Source organism: Stenella coeruleoalba (genome assembly GCF_951394435.1).
Source record: "Stenella coeruleoalba genome assembly, chromosome: 15".
In the NCBI taxonomy this organism is placed as follows: domain Eukaryota; kingdom Metazoa; phylum Chordata; class Mammalia; order Artiodactyla; family Delphinidae; genus Stenella; species Stenella coeruleoalba.
This window is the reverse complement of record NC_137161.1, coordinates 15,693,925-15,717,335: the sequence shown is the minus strand read 5'-3', so window position 1 is coordinate 15,717,335 and position 23,411 is coordinate 15,693,925. Positions and strand designations below refer to the sequence as shown.

Below are 23,411 nucleotides of genomic sequence, written 5' to 3'. Positions count from 1 at the left end.
AGCACCTGCGAGAGCGCAGCCTCTGATCCTGGGCCACTGAGGGTCTGGGAAGCTGAACATAAGGGCTCTTCTTTTAACTCCCACGCATTCAGGGTCAAATACCTCACCCTGGGAAGGCCCCCAAACCTCCCGAAGATGAGGAAGAGTAACAGAATATCACTCTCGAGCATCGCATAGGGCTCAAACTGAGATAGGAGGTGTTAGGTCACTTAGACCCACATTGGCTGTTGACTCTGCCTGGATCACCCTCTATCCAGCTTTTCTGTAGATCTCAGCCCTAGGTCACATCCTTAAGGAGGCCTTCCCTGACCATACAGCCTTAATTGAATCGTGCACACACAGAGAAACCTGTTCTCTTCTTCCACAGCACTCACCACAATCCACGATGATAGATTCCTTTACCTGTTCAATTGCCTCTCTCTCTCTCTTTTTTTTTTTTAATTGAAGTATAGTTGAATTACAGTATTGCAGGTGTACAGCAAAGTGATTGTCATATATATATATATATATATATATATATATATATATATATATGTTCTTTTTCAGATTCTTTTCCATTATAGTATTTTACAGGATACTGAATATAGTTCCCTGTGCTATACAGTAGGTCCTAGTTGTTTATCTATTTTATGTATAGTAGTGTGTACCTATTAATCCCAAATTCCAAATTTATTCCTCCCCCCCTTTTCCCTTTGGAAACCATAAGTTTGTTTTCTGTGTCTGTGCGTCTATTTCTGTTTCGTAAATAAGTTCATTTGTATCATTATTTTAGATTCCACATATAAGTGATATCATATGGTATTTTTCTCTGTCAGACTTACTTCTCTTAGTATGATAATCTCTGGGTTCATCCATGTTGCTGCCAATGGCATTATTTCATTCTTTTTTATGGCTGAGTAGTATTCCATTGTATATATGTACCACATCTTCTTTATCCATTCATCTGTCAGTGGACATTTAGGTTGTTTCCATGTCTTGGCTATTGTGAATAGTGCTGCTATGAACATAAGGGTACATATATCTTTTTGAATTATAGTTTTATCTGGATATATGCCCAGGAGTGGGATTGCTGGATCATATGGTAGTTCTGTTTTTAGTTTTCTGAGGAACCTCCATACTGTTTTCCACAGTGGCTGCACCAACTTACATTCCTAGCAACAGTGTAGGAGGGTTCCCTTTTCTCCACACCCTCTCCAGCATTTATTATTTGTGGGGTTTTGATGATGGCCATGCTGACTGGTGTGAGGTGATACCTCATTGTAGTTTTGATTTCCAGTGCCTTTTTCTGTTATCACATTGTAAATGTCTTTTTACTCTCCAGTGTGTACCCCATACCTGGCATAGTGCCTGGCATATAAAAAGTGCTCAGTAAACAGTGAGCGAATGAATGAATGAATGAAATGTCTGGACTGGAAGAGATTTAGAGATCATATTTCAACCTTATTATTCAGATGGGGAAAAGGAAGCTGTGGGCTCACCCTGCTGCACGGAGATTGAGCCAGACCTCTTGGCCACTGTTATGATGCAGGGCTGCACAGCCTGTGCTCTCCCCTGGAATCTAGACCATCTTCTATTATTTAGTCATTCATTAAATATTCGTTGGGCTTCAACTCTGTGCTAGGCCTTTCGGATATAGCAGTACACATGTCAGCCAGGGCGCCACTTTTGTGGAACTTATATTCACTCAGCACCGTAAAGCACAAAAGAAAGAAGTGTAAGTTTTGGCCTTCTATGCACCACTAAACAGAGTAAAAACAAAGAAGTTGAAAGAAAGTGTCAGTAGGACAGTTTTACTGATAAGTCACCCAGTGAGAATGGACCATAGTAATGACTTATTAATCGCGCGCCTCTTCCTTTCCACACATCTTGTCAGACTCTTTCCGAGCACATTGTCCCATTGCCTTCACAAGAGCCCCCTGAGCAGGAGGTGTTATTGTGACCCCCACATTGCTGAGGAGGAAACTGGGATCCAGAAAAATGAAGGCAGTTGTCCAAGGTCTCCAAGCTAGTAAACAGGGACGCCGGGCTGCACGCCAGCACTAGATGCCTCCTGCCAACCGCACACCCCCTGAGAGATTTGTCCTGTTGCTGGGGACTCCCGGGGGTGCAGTAAGGTGTGGGAGGAAGAGCTCTGGACCAGGAGGTCGGACTCCTGGAACAAGAACTTTGGGCAAGTCCCTCTCCCTTTCTGAACCTCACTTTCCCGAGCTATTAATGAGAGGCTTGTCTCCATGAGCTCGGGGAGCCCTTTCAGTTTGATGATTCCACAAATGGTTTTGAGATAAGTGGAAAAAATTAATTAAGGTCGATCTCTAACTCATGCCTCATAGCAAATAAATTTCAGATCAGTCAAAGTTTTACATATGAAAAATAAAGCCATGAAAGTACAACAAATAAGCAAGAGAGGATTCTTTACTAATCTCAGAATGGGAAAGACATTTCCAAGTATGATCCAGAAGCAGGAAACCGAAAAGTAAAATATGGATCAGTTTGACTACATGAACAGAAAAAGTGTGCGTGCGGAGAAATGTCAGCAATAAAGTCAGAGAATAAATAACAAGTAAAAAATACTTGTAACGCCTCTTAAGGCAAAAGACTAATTGTCTTAATATTGATACATAAATAACTCCTACAAATCAATAAGAAAAAGGGCTACAATCTAATAGAAAAATGGGCAAAAGGATTTGAATAAACAATGCACAGAAAAGGAAATACACATGGAGAGATGCTCAGTTGCACACACAGGAGCAGTACAAGCTGAAACAGCGGGGGACTGTTCTCACCCTTCAGACCGGGGGGAAAAGACTGTTGATGAGAATGTGGTGCCGCAAAGTGCTCCTCACATACGTCCAATGGGAATTAACCGCTGCGGAGGAAAATTTGGCTCTGTTCAACTTTTTAAATTTACATATCCTTTAATGTGGCAATTCTACTTTTATGGAAACAACCCCAAAGTTTATCACTCAAGAAATCATTAAATTGGTCTACAGCAGTGAGACAGCAGACACCATGCAGCCAATAAAAAATAAAAAGTTATCTTGTAGTATAAGGACTTTGGGTTTGTTTCTAGAGTTTTTATATAATCAGTGCTGCAGTGGCTTCAGGATGATCTGGAATTGTTTCCAGGAAGTATTTTTGAGTGAAAAAAGCGAGATGGAAAACAACTTTTTGTTTTAAATAAAAGAAGAAGGAAGGAAGGGAGGGCAGGAGGGAATCTGTTTGTTGCCTGGATTATCTTGGGAGGACACAAGAAGGCACTTGCCTGGTGGGGGAAGGTGTCTGAGTCCAAGGAGGCCACTGAGCTCTTACTCTTTTTCCTTTCATATATATATATATATATTTTTGCCTGCGTTGGATCTTCGTTGCTGTGAGTGGGCTTTCTCTAGTTGTGGCGAGCGGGGGCTACTCTTTGTTGTGGTGCTCAGGGTTCTCATTGTGGTGGCTTCTCTTGTTGCGGAGCACAGGCTCTAGGCGCACGGGCTTAGTAGTTGTGGCATGCGGGCTCAGTCATTGTGGCTCGCGGACTCTAGAGCACAGGCTCAGTAGTTGTGGCACACGGGCTTAGTTGCTCCACGGCATGTGGGATCTTCCCGGACCAGGGCTCGAACCCATGTCCCCTGCATTGGCAGGTGGATTCTTAACCACTGTGCCACCAGGGAAGTCCCTGCTTTCATACTTCTTGAGTTTCATACCATACACACACATATTCAAAAATGAAATAATTTAAAAATAAAGTGAATTTTTTCACTGAAAAAAAAACCACAGAAAATTTTAAAATCATTCATAATTTAATTAAATAATATTGATATGTGATCATATCATTGAGATTCTTCATTTAACAATCTATGTGAACAATCTGTGTGAACAATCTATTTCCCCATCGCTTAAAAACTTCACAAACATTTTAATACCTGAATGGTATTTCATTTAGATACAAATCAGTTAAATATGTATATATTTCTCTATTGTCCATTTAGGACATGTGACATGCCCACTTAGGAGCTCATTTTGGTGTCTTTAGTTTTTGACTATTACAAGTAATACTGTGATGAACATCTTTGAACATTTATCCTCATGCACAACATGGATTACGTTCTTAGAAAAAAGTATTATAAGCTGACTTAGTGGCTCAAGGATATGAAAAAAGGTGAGATTTCTTGATGTATCATGTTAAGTCACTCCTCAGAGAGGTCCTGGCGTTTATACTCTCCTTAACAGAGTCTGAGAATTACCGTTTTCTGATGCAGTTTCCAACTCTGAGGATTCTTTCTTATATTTCCCCATTTGCTGTTGACTTTAAGAGCAGAGAGTGAGGGAAGAATACAAATGTTGTAGAAAAATGAAATCGTGTGCTTGTGCTGTGTGTCAGAGAACTCCCCAGACACACCCCACCCCCAGACCTGTCTTTGGAATTGGTCTTCCCTCGGGGGATAGGGATGGCAGCCGGAGCACACTGGCCACGGTTGGTTTTTTGCAGCATTGGCCTTTGAGCTTGGTACGCTTCCCTCTCCACGCCAGGAAAGTCAGCTTCCTACCCTGGGCAGCCTGTAAGGTCAGCCAGGCGAGGGCAGGAGCCAAAGCCCCAGGGTGTCAGTTCCAGCAGGAAGCTGGCCTTTTAGATGGAGCCTGTAACTCCATCCATCCCCAGTATCAGATGCTAGAGATCCTGGACCAGAACATCAGCACAGCCATCTATAGCGGACAGAGGCCTTTCCCACTGGCCAAAGGAGTGAGTCACTTTATGGTTTCCACAGATAGGGAAAGAGGGATGGAGGGAAGGTAGACAGATAGGTAGACAGAGAGATTCAGGTTTAATTTGGCAAGTAATTATTTAGTACCTGCTCTTTGCCAGGCCCTGGTTGAGAATCTGAGGATGGAGCAGCCAGAAGCATATGGTTACTAGCTGCCAGGTTTAGGCCTTTCAGTCTGGTCTGGTGAAAATCCAGACAGGAATACCAGTTCTCATGGAGCCAACGGCCTAGTTGGAGGAAAAGGACTGAGGAGAAGGGGCCCGGGAGCTGGTGTGGCCTGCCCAGTGTGTCCTTCCCACCGGCAGGTGTGGGTCCGCCTGAGACCTTCCCAAGTCGTGGTTATAAACTCACCTCGCAGACCTCAGAGGCTGCTGTGGCAATTTAGTAAGCGAGGTATGGAAAACATGATGACTTGATAAGTGTTACCTTTACGATTATTGTTAGAACTGTCATCATAATTTTTATTCTGTGTTACTGCTGTTATTGCAACAGGCCACTGCCCTGTTCTCAAGCTTTGAGCAGTTTCCCCAGAGGGAGAGTGTAGAAGTGAAACTTCTGTGACCTACAGAGGAACCACCTCTGGGACTTCAGAGAGTTCAGAGTCTTTTTTGCTGAGAAAGAGCTGGAAACACAACCAGGGCAACTTCTTTCTCTCAAGTCAGCTTAGAAAGATAGGCTGGGTGCGCCCCCTGCTGGAGCTGGAGGGGGGGCTGCCTTAAACCAAATTCGGGCCCCGCCTTTATTCTATTTTACAGATCTGGAAACGGAGGCCCAGAGAGAGGCAGTCTTGCTCAGGGTCTGGTGGCAGAGCTAGGTTCATAGCACAAGGTCACGTCTCTTGTTCTTTTCTATCTACTACAGGCCGCCTCCCTGTCTCCCCTGTCTGAGCTTTGAGTGCCCCTAGTTTATTCTTTACGTGTCTCTTCTGAGCTAGGTATTGTGGGGAGATGTGGTCCAGCCCTCCATAGTGGCTAGCCCCACTTTTCACACAATGCGCGTGTGCGCACACACACACACGTTACTGAGCCCCACCCTGGCTGCTTTCCAGCTGCTTCCTGCCAATGTCGGTTACTTTCTGAAAGCGTTGCACGATAACTTGGGCTTATAAAAACTACCGTTATAAAAATTTAGTCTTAGAAGTGAAAGTTCCCCTTAGACACAAAGTACCACACTTGGCAAGGTTTTTTTTCTCGTATCTGCTATCTTTCCCCATAGAAACTGGGTTTTCTTTCTTTCTTTCTTTTTTTTAATTGAAGTATAGACTTACAATATTGTATTAATTTCTGCTGTACAGCAAAGTGATTCAGTTATACATATATTCTTTTTTCATATTCTTTTCCATTATGGTTTATCATAGGATAATGAATATAGTTCCCTGTGCTGTACAGTAGGACCTTGTTGTTTATCCATTCTGTATATAATAGCTTACATGTGCTAACCGCAGCCTCCCACTCCATCCCTCCCCCAATCCCCTCCCCCTTGGCAACCACCAGTCTGTTCTCTATGCTTCTGTTTCATAGATAGGTTCATTTGTGTCATATTTTAGATTCTGCATATAAGTGATACCATATAGTATTTGTCCTTCTGACTTATTTCACTTAGTATGATAATCTCTAGTTGCATCCATGTTGCTGCAAATGGCATTATTTCGTTCTTTATGGATGAGGAGTATTCCATTGTATAAATGTATCATCTTCTTTATCCATTCATCTGTCAGTGGACATTTAGGTTGTTTCCATGTCTTGGCTGTTGTGAATAGTGTTGCTATGAACATAAGTGTGCATGCATCTCTTTGAATTATAGTTTTGTCTGGATATATGCACAGGAGAGGGATTGCTGTATATATGGATCATATTAGTTTTCTGAGGAACCTCCATACTGTTTTCCATAGTGGCTGCACCAACTTACATTCCCACCAACAGCATAGGAGGGTTCCCTTTCTCCACACCCTCTCCAGCATTTGTTATTTGTTGACTTTTTAATGATGGCCATGCTGACTGGTGTGAGGTGGTACCTCATTGTAGTTTTGATTTCCATTTCTCTAATAATTAGCAACGTTGAGCATCTTCTCATGTGCCTGTTGGCCATCTGTATGTCTTCTTCGTAGAAATGTCTATTTAGGTTTTCTGCCCATTTTTTGATGGGGTTGTTTGTTTTTTTGTTGTTGAGTTGTATGAGTTGAAACTGGGTTTTCTTTAAGGTGTTGTTTTGCAACCTGCATTTTGCAATTAACAGTTTACCTCAGACACTTTGCCATCAGTACAGGTCCATCTGGTGCAGGGTATTTTCTTGTGAATATTTTATAATTCGTTTAATGCCTGGCCTCTTGAGGGACATTTGGGAGCTTCCCTGTCACTGACCTAGGATGTGCAGTAAACATCCTCATACTATAAAGAGCATTGGCATTTACCTACGGGTGTCTAAAACTGGAATTGGCTGGGCCCATCTCACCTAGAGGACTGTGAGCTCCTGGTCAAGCCAGTGGCTTAGACCCCCCCATCCCTCGCTAACTCAGGGTGTGCCAAGTGGCCAGAGTCCACGGCCTGACTTGTGTGATTTGATTGCCTTCAGGAAATCATAGGTGCTCAAAGAGAGATACTCGTATTCCCCTAGCAGATTAGCCTTTTAAAAATATATATATATAATAGCAATACCCATTGTTGACAAGGGTGCAGATAAACCAGCAATCTTACAGGCTGCTGGTGGGAATATAAATAGGAACAGAACTGAATTTATGTTTTATTTCTTCATCTTTTTCTGTTATTATAAATACCATTATGTCATTCAGGAAAGCAACTTGGAAATGTATCAAAATAATGTGTCTTAAATATTATTTCACCCTTCCCTTTAGCTTAGCAATTCTACTTCTAGGAATACACTCTAAGGAAATAATTAGACATAGGCACAAATATTTACATAAAGACCTAGTGCTGTCCATAGTGATGGAAAGTGGGAAAGCGCCTCCGTGTGCATTTCTAGGGGACTCATCAGATATGTCATGGTGCCATGGTGCGTATACAGAAATCATCCAGAGGGAACCTTCATGACATGTTTTAGGGAGTTTCAAACAGCTATAAAATCCGGTGTGCTATAGTGTGACCTCACAAATCCTTCTTTACATGTATGCGGCTCTTCTTTATATATGTGGTTCTCTTCTCTTCTCTCTCAGCTGTAAAATCAACCAGGAGGGCTATTAACCACCATCTCTGTAGCAGTAACTCCTAATTTCCTGTCTTTCCTCCCAATCCATCCCCCATCTCATGAACCATCCTCCATCCACCTACTTATTCATGTCAGAAAGCTCACTTCCCCATCAGCCAAACACCAAGTCCTGGTGATTCACCCTCCAGATTACATCTGGAATGTGTGTGTCCGTCACCACCTCCTTCCTTCACCCACCATCTTTGTTTTTCTTTTTCCTAACTTTTTATTTTATATTGGAGTATAGTTGATTAACAATGTTGTGTTAGTTTTAGGTGTACAACAAAGTGATTCAGTTATACATATACATGTATCTGGTTTTTTTTCAGATTCTTTTCCCAGTTAAGTTGTTAGAGAATATTGAGCAGAGTTCCCTGTGCTGTACAGTAGGTCCTTGTTGGTTATCCATTTTCAGCACAATTCTTTTTTTTTTAAGTAAGGTTTTATTTTTTTATTATTTTTTTTGGCTGCGTTGGGTCTTTGTTGCTCCGCGCGAGCTTTCTCTAGTTGCAGCAAGCCAGGGCTACTCTTTGTTGTGGTGTGTGGCCTTCTTATTGCAGTGGCTTCTCTTATTGTGGAGCATGGGCTGTAAGTGCGCAGGCTTCAGTAGTTGTGGCACGCAGGCTCAGTAGTTGTGGCTTGCGGGCTCTAGAACACAGGCTCAGTAGTTGTGGCACACGGGCTTAGTTGCTCCGTGGCATGTGGAATCTTCCCGGACCAGGGCTCAAACCCGCGTCCCCTGCATTGGCAGGCAGATTCTTAACCACTGCGCCACCAGGGAAGTCCTATCCATTTTAAATATAGCAGTGTGTACACGTCAATCTCAAACACCCTAACTATTCCTCTTCCCCACCCTTCCCCCCTGGTAACCATAAGCTCGTTCTCTAAATCTGTGAGTCTGTTTCTGTTTTATAAATAAGTTCATTTGTATCTTTTTTGATTCGCATATAAGTGATATCATGATATTTCTCTTTCTCTGTCTGACTTCCTTCACTCCGTATGACAATCTCTAGGTCCATCCATGTTGTTGCAAATGGCATTATTTCATTCTTTTTAAAGGCTGAGTAATATTCCATTGTATATATGTACCATATCTTCTTTATCCATTCTTCTGTCGATGGGCATTTAGGTTGCTTCCATGTCTTGGCTATTGTCAACAGTGCTGCAGTGAATACTGGGGTGCATGTATCCTTTCAGACCATGTCTTTCTCTGGGTACATGCCCAGGAGTGGGATTGCAGGATCATATGGTAGATCAATTTTTAGTTTCTTAAGGAACCTCCATACTGTTTTCCATAGTGGCTGCACTAATTTACATTCCCACCAACAGTGTAGGAAGGTTCCCTTCTCTCCACACCCTCTCCAGCATTTGTTGTTTGTGGATTTTTTGATGATAGCCGTTCTGACTGGTGTGAGGTGATATCTCATTATAGTTTTGATTTGCATTTCTCTAATAATTAGCAATGTTGAACATCTTTTCATGTGCCTCTTCATCTGTATGTCTTCTTTGGAGAAGTGTCTACTTAGATCTTCTGCCCATTTTTTGATGGGGTTGTTTGTTTGTAAATTTGTAAGCTGTTTGTAAATTTTGGAAACTAATCCCTTGTCGGTGACATCATTTGCAGATATTTTCTCCCATTCTGTGGGTTGTCTTTTCATTTTGTTTATGGTTTCCTTTGCTGTGCAAAAGCTTTTGAATTTAATTAGATCCCATTTATTTTTGTTTTTATTTCCATTACTCTGGGAGATGGAACAAAAAAGATATTGCTGCGATTTATGCCAGAGAGTGTTCTGCCTATGTTTTCCTCTAAGAGTTTTACAGCATCTGGTCTCAAATTTAGGTCTTTAATCCATTTTGAGTTTATGTCTGTGTACAGTGTTATAGAGTATTCTAATTTCATGTGTTTACATGTAGCTGTCCAGTTTTCCCAGCACCATTTATTGAAGAGATTGTCTTTCCTCCATTGTATAGTCTTGCCTCCTTTGTCGTAGATTAATTGACCACAGGTGCGTGGGTTTATTTCTGGGCTTTCTATCCTGTTCCATTGATCTATATTTCTATTTCTGTGCCAGTACCATACTGTTTTGATGCCTATAGCTTTGTAGTATAGTCCGAAGTCAGGGAGCCTGATTTTTCTTTCTCACGATTGCCTTGGCTATTCGGGGTCTTTTGTGTCTCCATACAAATTTTAAGATTTTTTGTTCTAGTTCTGTGAAAAATGCCAGTGGTGATTTGATAGGGATTTCATTGAATCTGTAGATTGCCTTGGGTAGTATAGTGATTTTGATAGTATTGATTCTTCCAATCCAAGAACACGGTATATCTTTCCATCTGTTTGTGTTGTCTTTGATTTCTTTCATCAGCATCTTATAGTTTTCGGAGTACAGGTCTTTTGTCTCCGTAGGTAGGTTTATTCCTAGGTATTTTATTCTTTTTGATGCAGTGGTAAATGGGATTATTTCTTGAATTTCTCATCCTGATCTTTCATTGTTAGTGCATAGAAATGCAATAGATTTCTGTGTATTAATTTGGTAACCTGCATCTTTACCAAATTCATTGATGAGCTCTAGTAGTTTTCTGGTAGTGTCTTTAGGATTTTCTATGTATAGTATCATGTCATCTGCAAACAGTGACAGTTTTACCTCCTCTTTTCCAATTTGGATTCCTTTTATTTCTTTTTCTTCTCTGATTGCTGTAGCTTGGACTTCCAAAACTGTGTTGAATAAAAGTGGCAAGAGTGGACATCCTTTCTTGTTCCTGGTCTTAGAGGAAATGCTTTTAGCTTTTCACTGTTGAGTATGATGTTAGCTGTAGGTTTGTCATATATGGCTTTATTATGTTGAGGTATGTTCCCTCTAAGCCCACTTTCTGGAGAGTTTTTATCATAAATGGGTGTCTAATTTCGTTAAAAGCTTTTTCTGCATCTATTGAGATGATCATATGGTTTTTATTCTTCAGTTTGTTGATGTGGTGTTATCACATTGATTGGTTTGCTGATATTGAAAAATCCTTGCATCCCTGGGATAAATCCCACTTGATCATGGTGTATGATCCTTTTAATGTATTGTTGGATTCAGATTGCTAGTATTTTGTTGAGGTGGTTTGTTCGTTTGTTTGTTTGTTGTTCTTTTGCTGCACTGGGTCTTCGTTGCTGCGTGCGAGCTTTCTCTAGTTGCGGCAAGCAGTGGCTTCTCTTTGTTGCGGAGCACAGGCTGTAGGCTGGTGGGCTTCAGTATTTGTGGCTCGTGGGCTCCAGAGTGCAGGCTCAGTAGTTGTGGCACATGGGCTTAGTTGCTCCACAGCATGTGGGATCTTCCCGGACCAGGGCTCGAACCCATGTCCCCTGTGTTGGCAGGCAGATTCTTAACCACTGCGCCACCAGGGAAGTCTCTGTTGAGCATTTTTATGTCTGTGTTCATCAATGATATTGCCCTGTAATTTTCTCTTTTTTTGTGGTATCTTTGTCTGGTTTTGGTATCAGGGTGATAGTGGCCTCACAGAATGAGTTTGGGAGTTTTCCTTCCTCTGCAGTTTTGTGGAACAGGTTCATAAGGACAGGTGTTAGCTCTTCTCTAAATGTTTGATAGAATTCATCTGTGAAGCCATTGGGTCCTGGACTTTTGTTTGTTGGGAGTTCTTTAATCACAGTTTCAATTTCAGTACTTGTGATGGGTCTGTTCATATTTTCTATTTCTTCTTGGTTCAGTCTTGGGAGATTGTATCTTTCTAAGAATTTGTACATTTCTTCCAGGTTGTCTGTTTTATTGGCATACAGTTGCTTGTAGTAGTCCTTTTCTTTCTTTTTTAGGCTGTACTGGGTCTTAGTTGCAGCATGCGGGATCTTCGTTGTGGCATGTTTAGTTGTGGCATGCGGGCTTCTCTGTTGCAACATGCATGTGGGATCTAGTTCCCTCACCAGGGATCGAACCCGGGCCCCCTGCACTGGGAACACAGAGTCTTACTGGACCACCAGAGAAGTCCCTGTTAGTAATCTTTTAAGATCCTTTGTATTTCTGTGGTGTCGGTTGTAACTTCTCCTTTTTTATTTCTAATTTTATTGATTTGAGTCCTCTCCCTTTTCTTCTTGATGAGTCTGGCTAAAGGTTTATCGATTTTGTTTATCTTTTCAAAGGACCAGCTTTTAGTTTCATATTGTTTTCTTCTTCTCAGTTTCATTTATTTCTGCTCTGATCTTTATGATTTCTTTCCTTCTACTAACTGTAGGTTTTATTTGTTCTTCTTTTTCTAGTTGCTTTAGGTGTAAGGTTAGGTTGTTTATTTGAGATTTTTCTTGTTTCTTGAGGTAGGATTGTATTGCTATAAACTTCCCTCTTAGAACTGCTTTTGCTGCATCCCATCATAGGTTTTGGATCATTGTGCTTTCATTTTCATTTTTCTCTAGGTATTTTTTGATTTCTTCAGTGATCCATTGGTCGTTCAGTAGCATATTGTGTAGCCTCCATGTGTGTGTGTTTTTTACAGTTTTTTCCTTGTAGTTTATTTCTAATCTCATAGCGTTGTGGTCGGAAAAGATGCTTGGTATGATTTCACTTTTCTTAAATTTACTGAGGCTCACTTTGTGGCCCAGCACGTGGTCAGTCCTGGAAAATGTTCCATGTGCACTTGAGAAGAATGTATATTCTGCTGCTTTTGGATGGAATGCTCTATAAATATCAATTAAGTCCATCTGGTCTAATGTGTCATTTAAGGCCTGTGTTTCTTTATTGATTTTCTGTCTGGATGATCTGTCCACTGATGAAAGTGGGGTGTTCCAGTCCCCCACTATGGTGTTACTGTCGATTTCTCCCTTTATGATTGTTAGTATTTGCCTTATATATTGAGGTGCTCCTATGTTGGGTGCATATATATTTACAATTGTTATGTATTCTTCTTGGACTGACCCCTTGATCATTATGTAGCGTCCTTCCTTGTCTCTTATAACAGCCTTTATTTTAAAGTCTGTTTCGTCTCATATGAGTACTGCTACTCCCCCTTTCTTTTGATTTCTCTTTGCATGCAATACCTTCTTCCATCCCTGCTTCACCCACCATCTTCTCACACCTGAATTTTTGCAGGAGCCCCCTAGCTGGCCCCCATTCAGGTCTGCTCACCTTAGGTGCCAGAGTCATCTTTGAAAATGCTAATCTGAACATTCATGAGCCTCAGCCCCTCAGGGACCAAATTGAAGATGTGATCGGGCCCCTGCCCAACTCAGCAGCATCCTCTTGGCCCCTCTCCCACAGTTCCCCAGCCCACGGCACGTACGTTTCTTCCATCCCACTGTGCCTTTGCTCCACAGAGCCTTCATACGTGCTCTTCCCCTCACTCCTTGTCTAGACTCCTTGTCTATCTATTCCTCCTAGGTTCTCAACTAAAATGTCACTTCCTGACCCCCAAGCCTTGGTCAGGCCCTGGTAGTCACTCTGGTACCCTGCCTTCTCCCTGGAAGTCCGGAGCATTGTAGTAATTACTTAGGTATTAGGTAATTACGCTAAATGACCCAGTAGACTGTCAGCTCCCTGAGGGCAAGGACCATGGCTGACTTGTTCGTAGCTGCATCTGCGGCCCCTAGCCAGTGCCTGGTACGTGGTGTTGATAAATGTATAGGTAGTTATCATGAACTTTACTTAGAGAAGACACAAAAGATGTTCTTTAAAACGTTGGTGGTGGCTTTTGGGGTATAAAATTATGCATGACTTATTTTGTTCTTTCTACTTTTCTGTGCTTTCTGTTTTGTTGTCAGCGAGCAAGGCAATAACTGTCGGTTTGTCAAAAGACATCAGTGCTGGGCCCCAAGCTGAGTCCCCTGTGCAGGATGCACCAGGGTTCACCTCTGCGCTCCTGCCCTTGTCCCCACAGGCCTGAAGAGTGATGCGACAGGCATGATGGAGGTCGAGTCCTCCTACTCGGACTTCATCTCCTGTGACCGGACGGGCCGCCGGAACGCAGTCCCTGACATCCAGGGAGACTCCGAGGCCGTAAGCGTACGGAAGCTGGCTGGCGACATGGGCGAGCTAGCCCTCGAGGGCGCAGGTCAGAACCCATGGGTACTCTCGGGTTCAAGCACTCCTGGTGGGAGACCCTCTTCTGGGCTCCGGGACTGGCCTCTTAAGTCCTAGCCGGCCCCCTCGTTCTCAGAGAAGAAACTGCATTTAAATCAGGCCCCAGGCCCACGGTCAGTGGCAGAGGGCAGCCACTCCCTAGGCTAGGGGGTGCCAGTGTCTCAGGCCGTGAGGACCCTCTGGCCAGGCATCCCGGTGCTTCCCTTTCCCCTCAGCCTCCCCGTCCACCCACAGGCCCTGTCAGTTCTCCTCCAAGGTCCCTCCCCAGTCCCTCCGCTTCTCTCTGTCCCCACAGCCACCACCTGGCTCAGGCCACTCCCAGCACCCCAGCGGCCTCTGCCCGGGCCTCCCTGATCCATCCCCGCCCCAGCCCTCCTGCTGGACAGCTGCCAGCAGGGTTCATTTAAATCCCCTGTCCCATCGTGCTTCTGCCCCTGCATCCACCCCCCTTCATCTCACGGTTTCCTCTGCTAGAACATCCCTCACCAGTCCTGGCTCCCCCAGGAACCCCACCCTCCCTCCCCGTGCCGTCCCGTCAGTGGTCTGTCAGCCCTCCCTCGTCCTGCGGCCTGAACTCCTCACCAAGCGTGGGAGCCTCCCCGGGTCTCACCCTGCTCCCCTCCAGCCTCTGCTCCCATCTTTCTCCCCTGCGCCTCTGGTCCAGCCTGAGGAAGGGACTTCTGTTTCCTGGAAGTCCCTGATGGGCCTTGCCGCGCTCTCCCTCTGTCTGGTCCTGCCTGCCCTCCCCTTGCCAGGCTGGCTTTTCCTCTTTCTCAGAGGCCCAGACCGCTCTGCTGAGAAGCCATCACTCCCCTCTCTGGCAGGGGAGGCGCCTGTTCTCTTGGCGCCTCCACAGCCCCCTGAGCACAGGGCCTCTCCCCTGGGATCCGCGTCCTGGGCCCTCGGTGCCTGGTGGCGTTTGGCACCCGGCAGAGGTGCCTGGTCAGTGGCTGTTCACTGACCAGCACGCCCAGCTGCCATGCCAGGCCTGCTGCCAGGCCATCTGCGTCTGCTCTGGTGAACGGTTTTCGACCTCCTTCAACTCAGCGTAGCCACTCAGCCACCTGCCCAGGCCCTCTAATGCCTGCTCCCACCCCCGTCCGATTCGAGATCCCTGAGGTCCCTGGTGTCCTGGCAGCTGTCTGCCAGCGTGACGGACAGTTAAAAGGGGACCTGAGGAAGGAGTAGTGCTCACCGCAAGGCAGTGAGGTGCTCCCGGCGCAGTGCAGGCCAGAGTGGCTGGCCGAGGAGCCTTCCAGTAGGCCTGGCAGCGAGCAGCTTCCACTGGCACGTCTGCGCGCCGTGCTCAGTCCGGCGGACTCACCGAGGGAGTGGGAGTACGGGGAATGCAGGTTCTGATCCTGCAGGCCCTGGAACTTCTGTTTGCCTAAAGCTCCTGGGAAACTGAGGGGAGCCCGGGCAGGGGAGGAGGGGCCACAGCCTTGGCCTGTCCTGAGGCCTGGCGGCCAGGCCTCCCCAAGTCCTGTGTGTTAACGCTCCCCAAGCCCTTTGTGTGCAAACCTTTGTCTTCTCTGATGTTTCCTTACGCGGGGAGCACAAACGCTTCCTTACTTGGCCGAATAATGAAACGTAAACAGCCAGCAGGGCTGAAGGAATATGAACGCACTGCTTGGCAGCACGTGACCTGAAACTGCCCTGAGGGAGTCCCAGGGGTGCTGGCTGGAGAGGAAAATGCTTGGGGACCTCTCTGTGGGCCAGAAGAGAGCTGGGACCTGCACAGAAGAAGCCTTGCCCCTGGCTGAGCTGTCCCATGTGCCAGGTGACCACAGAGGGGCAGGGATGTCGTCATCCTCACTTCATAGATCAGGAGGCAGAGGCTTGGAGAGATTAAATAAATTACCTGAGGTCCCACAGCAAGGAAATGGCAGAGCGGCAGTTACTGCGGAATTTAACGAAAATATTCTTGCTCGCCAGGGCGGGAGGCTTCGGACCAAGTAGGGCATCACAGACTGGGGAATCTGCCTGAAGCGCAGTCTCATTTGTCAGGCTTCCAGTGGGCCAGGACCCTCTGGGACCCGGCCTTTGCTACAGGCCCTGCCCCATGATAGGAGGTGACCTGAGGCACAGGTGTCCAAGTTCTCCCTGCACCCCTCACTCCCACTAACCCCACCTCTGAAGCCCGCTGCCAGGGCAGAGTGAGGCGGTGTCAGTGACGGGTGTTTACAAACCCTAGAGAGCGCTCCTTTAGGCGGCAGCCTTCTGGTTAGTGGAAGGGACACTGCTCCCGCCACTGTTTGGCTCTCAGGCAGCTCGGTTCACCTCTCTGAGCCTTGTTTTTCTCATCCGAGTCGTATCATGACCCTCATCACACCTCCAGGCTGCTGTATGACTGCATGGAAAGTACTTGCCTGTCTGCAGCCTCCAGGGTCTGGGCGCAGGGTAGTTTCTCCCTAGTCACGTGAAGGGCTTAGCCTAAGGATGCAAAGACAGAGGCCAGAGAGGGAGATGGGGGTGGCCTGGTGGGGACACAGCACAGTGAAACAGCGATGGGCTCCACCCCAGCCCCTGCTGCAGGCCACCCCTGGTGCTCCCCTGGGCTGGCATCTTCTGATGCCCTTCTCTGTCTTACAAGAACTACTGTTTGCTGAGCACATGCTGGGACTCTAGACACCCCACACAAACATCCTGACCCTCCCCAGCTACAAGCATCCATCCATGATCCTGGCCTTTTCTTCACTTTAATTATACTAGTAACAGCACATGCACATTTTCTTTGTAGAAATTAAAATGTTACAGACTAGGCTAAAGTTCCCTTTAGCTACTACCCCCCAATCCTGTCCTGCTTCCCAGGGCTTATCCACGGTTACTGCTGTGGCTGGGCCCCTCTGGACCTCTTTCTATGCATTACGTTTGTATATATGCTCCTTTCTCTCTCCTCTGCAGAAGGACAGGCGGAGGTGGGCACCCCAGACAAGGAAGGTAGCAACCAGCCCAAGAGCAGCGATGGGACCACCTCATCTTGAACATGACCTTGCCCGAGGAGGCTGGAAGAGTGACGCACGGTGGACGGAAGCCCTGGCACTGGCCCAGCAGCCTTTCCTCTGAGCAATGTGTTCCAGGCAAGCCAGGCCAGACTGAAAGGCAGCCCCAGAGGCTCCCGTGGCCCCTACCCTGGGAAGGCCCTCTGCCCACACCCCCAGGCTCCACGCTCCCACCACCTCCTCACTTGCCCGGGTACACTTTCAAGACACTGTAACCACAGGATGTTATTTATTCAGCAGGTGCTGGGACTCGGGGGCTGGGTCCTGCTACCTGGGTGAACAGCTGGGGCAGGGACCGCATTCTAGCTCTGCCCCCTCTTCTCCAACCCAGCCAGCCTTCTGTGTCAGGACCTTCTTATCCCTTTTTTAAGAAGCACTTTTAAACTTTTTAGAAACTTTAAACCTTTTCTCAGCAGAGAGGGAGGGAGCTGACAATTTACCTTTTATTTTGGAAACCATTGTAAGTTAAACTCTTTGACCATCTATGCAGCTCTGAGGTTCCCTCATGGAGCTTCACAGATCCATTTTTAGCGAAGGGATCTTGTGCTCAAAACTCTGATTAACTCTTTGCCCTTTCTACCAAGATAAGTGACACCTAGGACCCAGGAAATAAATGCTGATGATTTGTGTGATAGGTTTAAGATGATTATTTCTCCTTTAAACAGCAAAAGCAGGGGCTGGGCCTTGTTCCCCCAAGGCCATGATTAGCTGGGACCCATTGCTGCCCCAGGCTTCCACGGAATGAAGTACCTGAGAAGATGCCGGGGTACCGCAGAGGCCAGCACCACACCTCAGGCCAGTATCCGAAGAATCATCTTCCATCTTACCCTCTCTCACCCCAATTCACAGCTTTGGGAACCCAAAAGGAAGGTTTCCCCACTTAGGACCTAGAGTAGGAGGGGGTTAAGAGTTCAGGGAGCATTTAAGCAGATAAGCCTTCAAGAGAAGCCTGGTTTCTTCTGGATGGAGAGTAGGCTTTGGGCTCCGCTTTGCCCCCCCCTCCCATTCACAGAGCCCACCAGGCTCTCGGGACCCTGCTGCTGGGCAGGCTGCCTGCGTCGGGGGGCCCCAGGGGCTCCTTCTGTTCTCCACAAACCCAAGTTGGCCCGCTCCGACGCTCCGACCGCAGCGCCACACACCACGTGCTGCACAACCCCAGCTGTTGTTTTCTTTATTAAGCACCAGATTTTCAGCACAGGTTACCAGCGGAGGGAGGGATTCAGATTCAACCAGCCACAGGCCCTGATCCTGGCCCGGGCACACAATCAGAGGAGAGACACGGCCAGGCGGAGGTATATGTGTGTACGGAAACAGGCATGTGGGCTTCACGAGCGTCAGTAGCTGACTCTGGAAATCATAGTCTCCCTGGAAGGAGTAAAGGGAGTTGTGAGGACTCCATCCACAGGGTGAGGACTCTGAGAGGTGGCCACGATGTCTTCAGGGACACTGCCCTGCTTGCCAAGAGAAGCAGAAAGGTGAGGCAACTTGTAGTACCCAGGACATTTAAAAAAAAAAAAAAATCACAGAACATCAGAGCCAGAGAGGAACCCCTTTCTACAGATGGGGAGACTGAGGCTTAGAGCAAGGAAAGGCTCTGTCAAGGCCACACAGGAAGGAAGGAAGCAGAACCTAGCTGCACCCTGGGCTCAACTCCCTGCCCTTGGCTTTGGGCAGCCCTGGAGATGCCCCAAGTTGCCAAGACCTTGGGAGTGGGCTTGAGAAAGGCTCCTCCTCAGACCAGCCTCACAGCATTATGCAGGAAGTGAGCCTGTGCAGTGAGGGAGGACCACCAGCCAGGAAGTCATCACGCATCCCTGGTGCTGCCCAGGAGAGGAAGGGAGGGCATCTTGCTAGAAGTCCCTGGAAAGACAGGTGGGAGCCAGGACCTGGGCAGGGCCCCAGCCCAGCAGCTCCATCAGAAACATACCTGCAGAGGCCAAAGGTGGCATCCCGTAGGCTTTATAGAGCAGATCAAGAAGCTCCCTCTTCTCATCTTCTGGGAGGAAACTGGACTTTGCCGCATTGATGTTCTGGAAGGGCCAGCACGGCAGACAGTGTGAAACCAGAGCGCATAGGAGGGAGTCCTTAGCAATCTAGTGACAGTCCATTAAACATGGGCAATTCATTAAGCTCAGAGTGGCGAGGCCTTGTCCAAGGTCACGCGGCAGCACCCGCCAGAGCAGAGACTGTGAGGTTCTGGGTTCTTAACGTGGCAGGACGTGATACACAGATGTGGCAGGGAGGTTGGAGAAACCTTTGAGAGACGGGGTGGGATGTGTGGCGCCAGAGAGACAGTCCTGCAGGGACAGACTTGGGATGTCAGAACCACGGAAATCAAGGGCTCATCCTGGGGTCTCTGAGTGGCCTGAAAAGTGTGTGCAAAATGTATAGCTGAGCACACCTTTCTGGGGAGATGGTTGACAGCTTTCAGAGTCTTTCAAGGCACTTGACCGAAGCAGAGGATAAAAAAACCCAGTCCTAGGTCAGGATCTCAGCCGAAGATGTCTTCTCCGTGGAAGGCATCGAACTCCAGGTCTGCCTTGGCCTGGCCTGTTGCAGCAGACTCACCCCTCATTCTCCAGGGCTTCCGGGCCCTGGACAGGACCTGCAGGCCTCACACACTCCCAGGGCCCAGAGTCAAGGCACATACCCACTCACCAGTCTCTTAAACTCCTCTTCAGTGAAGCCCATGTCCTGTTTGGTCATCTGGTAATCAGTGTCCAGGGTGGACTTGAAGATGAGTGGGTCATCCGTGTTGAGGGAGTAATTAGCCTGATCGTTTTTGAACCTGGACAATGCAGGGGGTGGGGGGGAGGGGGAGAAGCGCCTCCCATTACTGCTGTGTAAACAGTCTCTGCACGTGGACATCCACACTCCTTTGAACCGCGCGGCACCCTTAGACAGGCCTGGAGGTTCTCCTCGTTGTACAGAGGAAGACACAAGTTCAGGGAACTCGGGTGACTTGTCCAAGGCCACATTACTAGCAACTCAAGACTTAAAGCCATCCAGCCAGGCCAGAGCCAGGCAAAGGCAGGAGAGGGGCCGGCTTGGCGAGGCCAGAAAAGCAACAGCCCGCTCTAGCTACCCGCCTCTCTGGCCCTGCCCTCCACAGCCGCACTCTGCGAGTCGTCTGCCCCCTTCACCAACCGTCCTCAGCCCCTGTGGGATCTGACTCTTCAGATACGCCATGGGGCCTGTTCTTAGCATAATCCCTGACCACCATCTTATTAAATCCAATGGACTTTTCCTAGCTCTAACTTCACCCGACTTGTGGAGCAGAATTTTATACTGTTGACCTTTTCCCTAGATTTCTTGGACACCGCACTCGTGGCTTTCCTCCTGCCTGTACCTTCAATGTCACTGTCCTGGATTCTCTCCTAGGCCCTCTTTTTTTTTTATTCAAACAGAAAATCACAAAAATTATAATCATCCGCATCAGTTCACTCAGTCCCATGTAATTTTGTTTACCTTGATCTTTTGTTAGCACTTTTATGAATTCATCAGTTTTCCATTAGAGTTCTGAAAATGCTTATTCATTCAGTTCAGCAGTACAGTCAGTTACCAGAATCCTAGGCCCTCGTGCTCCACCGTCTGCTGAGGCCATCACTTCTCCTTCAACCACCGTATCTCTAGGTGACTGAGTCTTTCTCCAGCCCACAGGCTGTATGCCCACATGCCTTGGGTGTCCTGTAGGTACTGCACACTCCACACTCCTAAAGCAGCTCAGGCCCGCCTTGTACTCAGAGTGTGAGCGAGCCCAAGCTCCTCTCCTTCTCCTAAGCTTGGCGGACAGACCTCAGTGCTGGCCTGAATATGGTCACCCCGAGTTCTTAGTGAACTTCTGGGTCAGCTTTTCCCTCCTGAGGCCTCGCCCAGGGCTCAGTCCCAGGGCAACCTGAAGAAGGGCCAAAGCTTCTTAGTTAAGCCTACGGGGCAGCCTCGGGGTGGGGTGGGACGGGACAGGCTCTCCTGGGGAAAGCTTCAGGATGTGCTGGGGGAATGCCCAGAGGGGCCAGGAGCAGAGACCACGTGAGCAAGAGAGACTCGTCTTCCTAATTCCTAGGAGGTGGAACCTGGAGTGTGGAAGTTTCCTTTGGGGTCGCAGGGCGTTCCGCTATAGCTGGATGAGCCACGGGGCCCCCAGCTGTGCTATCCAAAGGCTGGGTGGCCTCATAATCAAGTTACACCACATCCAGACTTCGGCTTCCTCACTTGTAAGACGGGGACAATAGCGCCCGCTTCCCAAGCATTTGAAGAGCTTTCACACCCAGGAGACCCCGCAGGAACCAGCGCCCAGTCGCTGCATCCCCTTCCCACCCTTGGCTTTCCTAGTACAAAACTGAACGGAGCCCAGGGGACCTGGCCTCACCGAACGACTGCATGCTCCGTGCCTGGCTTCCAGGTGCCGGTGAGGTAGCTGGACCAGGGGCAGACCTGGAAGAGCAGGCGGGTGGCTGGCATGAAGCCCCCAGGGTTGCGCTGACCCCCGTCCCCAGGCCAGCTGGCGCCACCTCCTCCGGCGCCGTTCTTGCCCCGGTCACAGCGGCCCCCTCGCAGCAGAGTCCCAGGAGCCGTCAGTCCTGCCTTCCTCCCCCCACCCAGCAGCTCCAAGGCCCGCGGCCCACGCTCCCCGCGGCTGCTGGACCCTCCGCGCGCTCCACCGCTCCCTTGACCTCCCCCTCCCCTCACCTCGAAGTGCATGTTTTCCTGCCGCAGCCTGTTGTAGAGGGCCGGGTCCTCCAGAGTGTGGTAGCCGTGCCCCAGCCTCTCGGTCTTGAGCACGTCCACGGCCTGTTGACAAGCAGCGTGGAGCCCAGCACGGGCTACGGGGCGAGCGGGGAGAAGGGCCCCACCGCCTGCCCAGCCACTCACCTCTCTCACCACCTCGGCCGAGCCCACCTCCCCGGCGTGGACCGTGCGGTGGACGCCGCTCTTCACGGCCTCCTGTAAGGGCGAGGGCTTGGTCAGGGGCGGCCTGGGGCTCGGCCCCGCAGGCCCTGCCTTCACTACACTCGGGCTGAGTCAGCCTGGCTGGCTCCCAGACAGGGAGGTCGGGTGGGTTGCGTTTTTGTAATCATTTAAGTGGTAGTCCTCCTTTATTAGACAGTTATTATGAGTCAGACACTGGAGGAAATGGTTTAGACACCTTACGTCATATTCACAACTGCTCTAATACCTATCTTACAGGGAGCGGGGAGGGACTGAAACTCAGGAGAATTAGGTATCACGACCAGGGTCAGACCGCTAGGAAGGGATTCCAGAGCCCCTACTCTCCACCCCATGCTTCACCCCTTCCATGGGAAGCACAGCATGAGGCTTCGAGACGTCTGCTCCAACCCAGTCATCCCAGCAGATGAAACAGGCCCAGAGAAGAGAGAGTCTCGCCCAAGGTCACACAGCGAATCATTAGGCCGAAAGGCTCCAACCCAGGACCCTCCAGCACCAAGTGGGGTTTTTTCTTTCATACCAGATTCCCAACTTCTAGAGCTCCTAGAACCAGTCACACACACTTGGGAGCCCAGGAGGCCTCGTGATCCCCCGTCGGTGTGCCTTCCTGCTACTGGTATAGAGACCAGCTCCCCACGGGGTTCCCCCAGAGCCAGCCTCTCCTCTGCCTCCGTCCCCCAGGACCCACCGCGTAGGCCTGCACGTGTTCAGGGAAGAGGGTGCTGCCTTGGATGGTCTCATCTCCGGCCAGGTCGATGGCCACCACGGTCTGCTGCCGGTACTTCTTACACAGCTCCACCACCTCGGGGGACCAGCCTGTGGGCGAGATGCCCACCGGGCCTCTGGCAGCAGCACGGAGGAGAGAGACCCTCCCCGCCCTCCCACCCAAGGCCAGCACAAGGCCCAGTGTCCCATCTTCAAGGTCTGACCCCGCGGCCTTCGGGGCCTCAGCATCCTCTCCTCGCAGAGAGCCTCGTGCTGTGGCTCACGGTCACAGCGAGGCTTTGCCGAGGCTGCACGTGTGAGACAGCGAGGTCAGAGCCTGGGCTCGGTAAACGACAAATAGCAATTCTCTCTCAATCCCCACACCCACCCTCAACTTAGCAGATGAGATGGAGGTCCGCACAGTTTAACATTTAAACCTAAAACAGCTCCCACTAGTGTTACTAAACACATTGCTGACGTTGGTCATTGTAAAGTGTTTTAAAAAGAATGACCAACCCCAGGCTTTGGAACCAGGTGGCCCTGGGTTCTGCTCCGGGCTTTGTGCCTTCCTGATTGAGCCTCTCTCTACCTCAGTGTCCTCATCTGTCAAATGGGGATAAACGATGGTGGTCCTGTCTCCTAGACCCGTGAGGATTAGAGAAAATACCCCAAGCCACTCTGCACAGGGAGGCCCTGCAGGTTGACACTAGCCCCTCGCCGTGGGCTCACTACTCCTTAGAGCA

At 48.4% G+C, this 23,411-nt stretch overlaps 2 protein-coding genes across 17 annotated transcripts in view; one reads left to right on the top strand and one right to left on the bottom strand.

The window, feature by feature from the left end:
- Nucleotides 1-17,642, top strand: part of PKIG (cAMP-dependent protein kinase inhibitor gamma) — a 101,091-nt gene extending 83,449 nt beyond the window's left edge. For all 8 annotated transcript variants that reach the window (XM_079943944.1, XM_079943941.1, XM_079943942.1 and 5 more), the window contains 2 exons: nt 13,812-13,985; nt 16,919-17,642. In XM_079943944.1, the coding sequence (XP_079800070.1) occupies nt 13,835-13,985; nt 16,919-16,998 (231 nt within the window). In that variant the 5' untranslated portion in view covers nt 13,812-13,834 and the 3' untranslated portion in view covers nt 16,999-17,642. The remainder of the gene's footprint in view (nt 1-13,811; nt 13,986-16,918) is intronic.
- A 618-nt stretch (nt 17,643-18,260) lies between these two features.
- ADA (adenosine deaminase) overlaps nt 18,261-23,411 on the bottom strand; it is a gene marked incomplete at its 3' end in the record, with an annotated part of 107,447 nt that continues 102,296 nt past the window's right edge. For 5 of the 9 annotated variants that reach the window (XM_079943935.1, XM_079943934.1, XM_079943936.1 and 2 more), the window contains 6 exons: nt 22,652-22,779; nt 21,889-21,960; nt 21,706-21,807; nt 21,386-21,450; nt 19,675-19,804; nt 18,867-19,046 (listed from right to left, as the gene is read on the bottom strand). In XM_079943935.1, the coding sequence (XP_079800061.1) occupies nt 18,867-19,046; nt 19,675-19,804; nt 21,386-21,450; nt 21,706-21,807; nt 21,889-21,960; nt 22,652-22,779 (677 nt within the window). Of the gene's footprint in view, nt 18,471-18,866; nt 19,047-19,674; nt 19,805-21,385; nt 21,451-21,705; nt 21,961-22,651; nt 22,780-23,411 lie in introns of those variants that run through there. The other 4 variants (XM_079943932.1, XM_079943931.1, XM_079943930.1 and 1 more) reach the window with 4 other exon arrangements.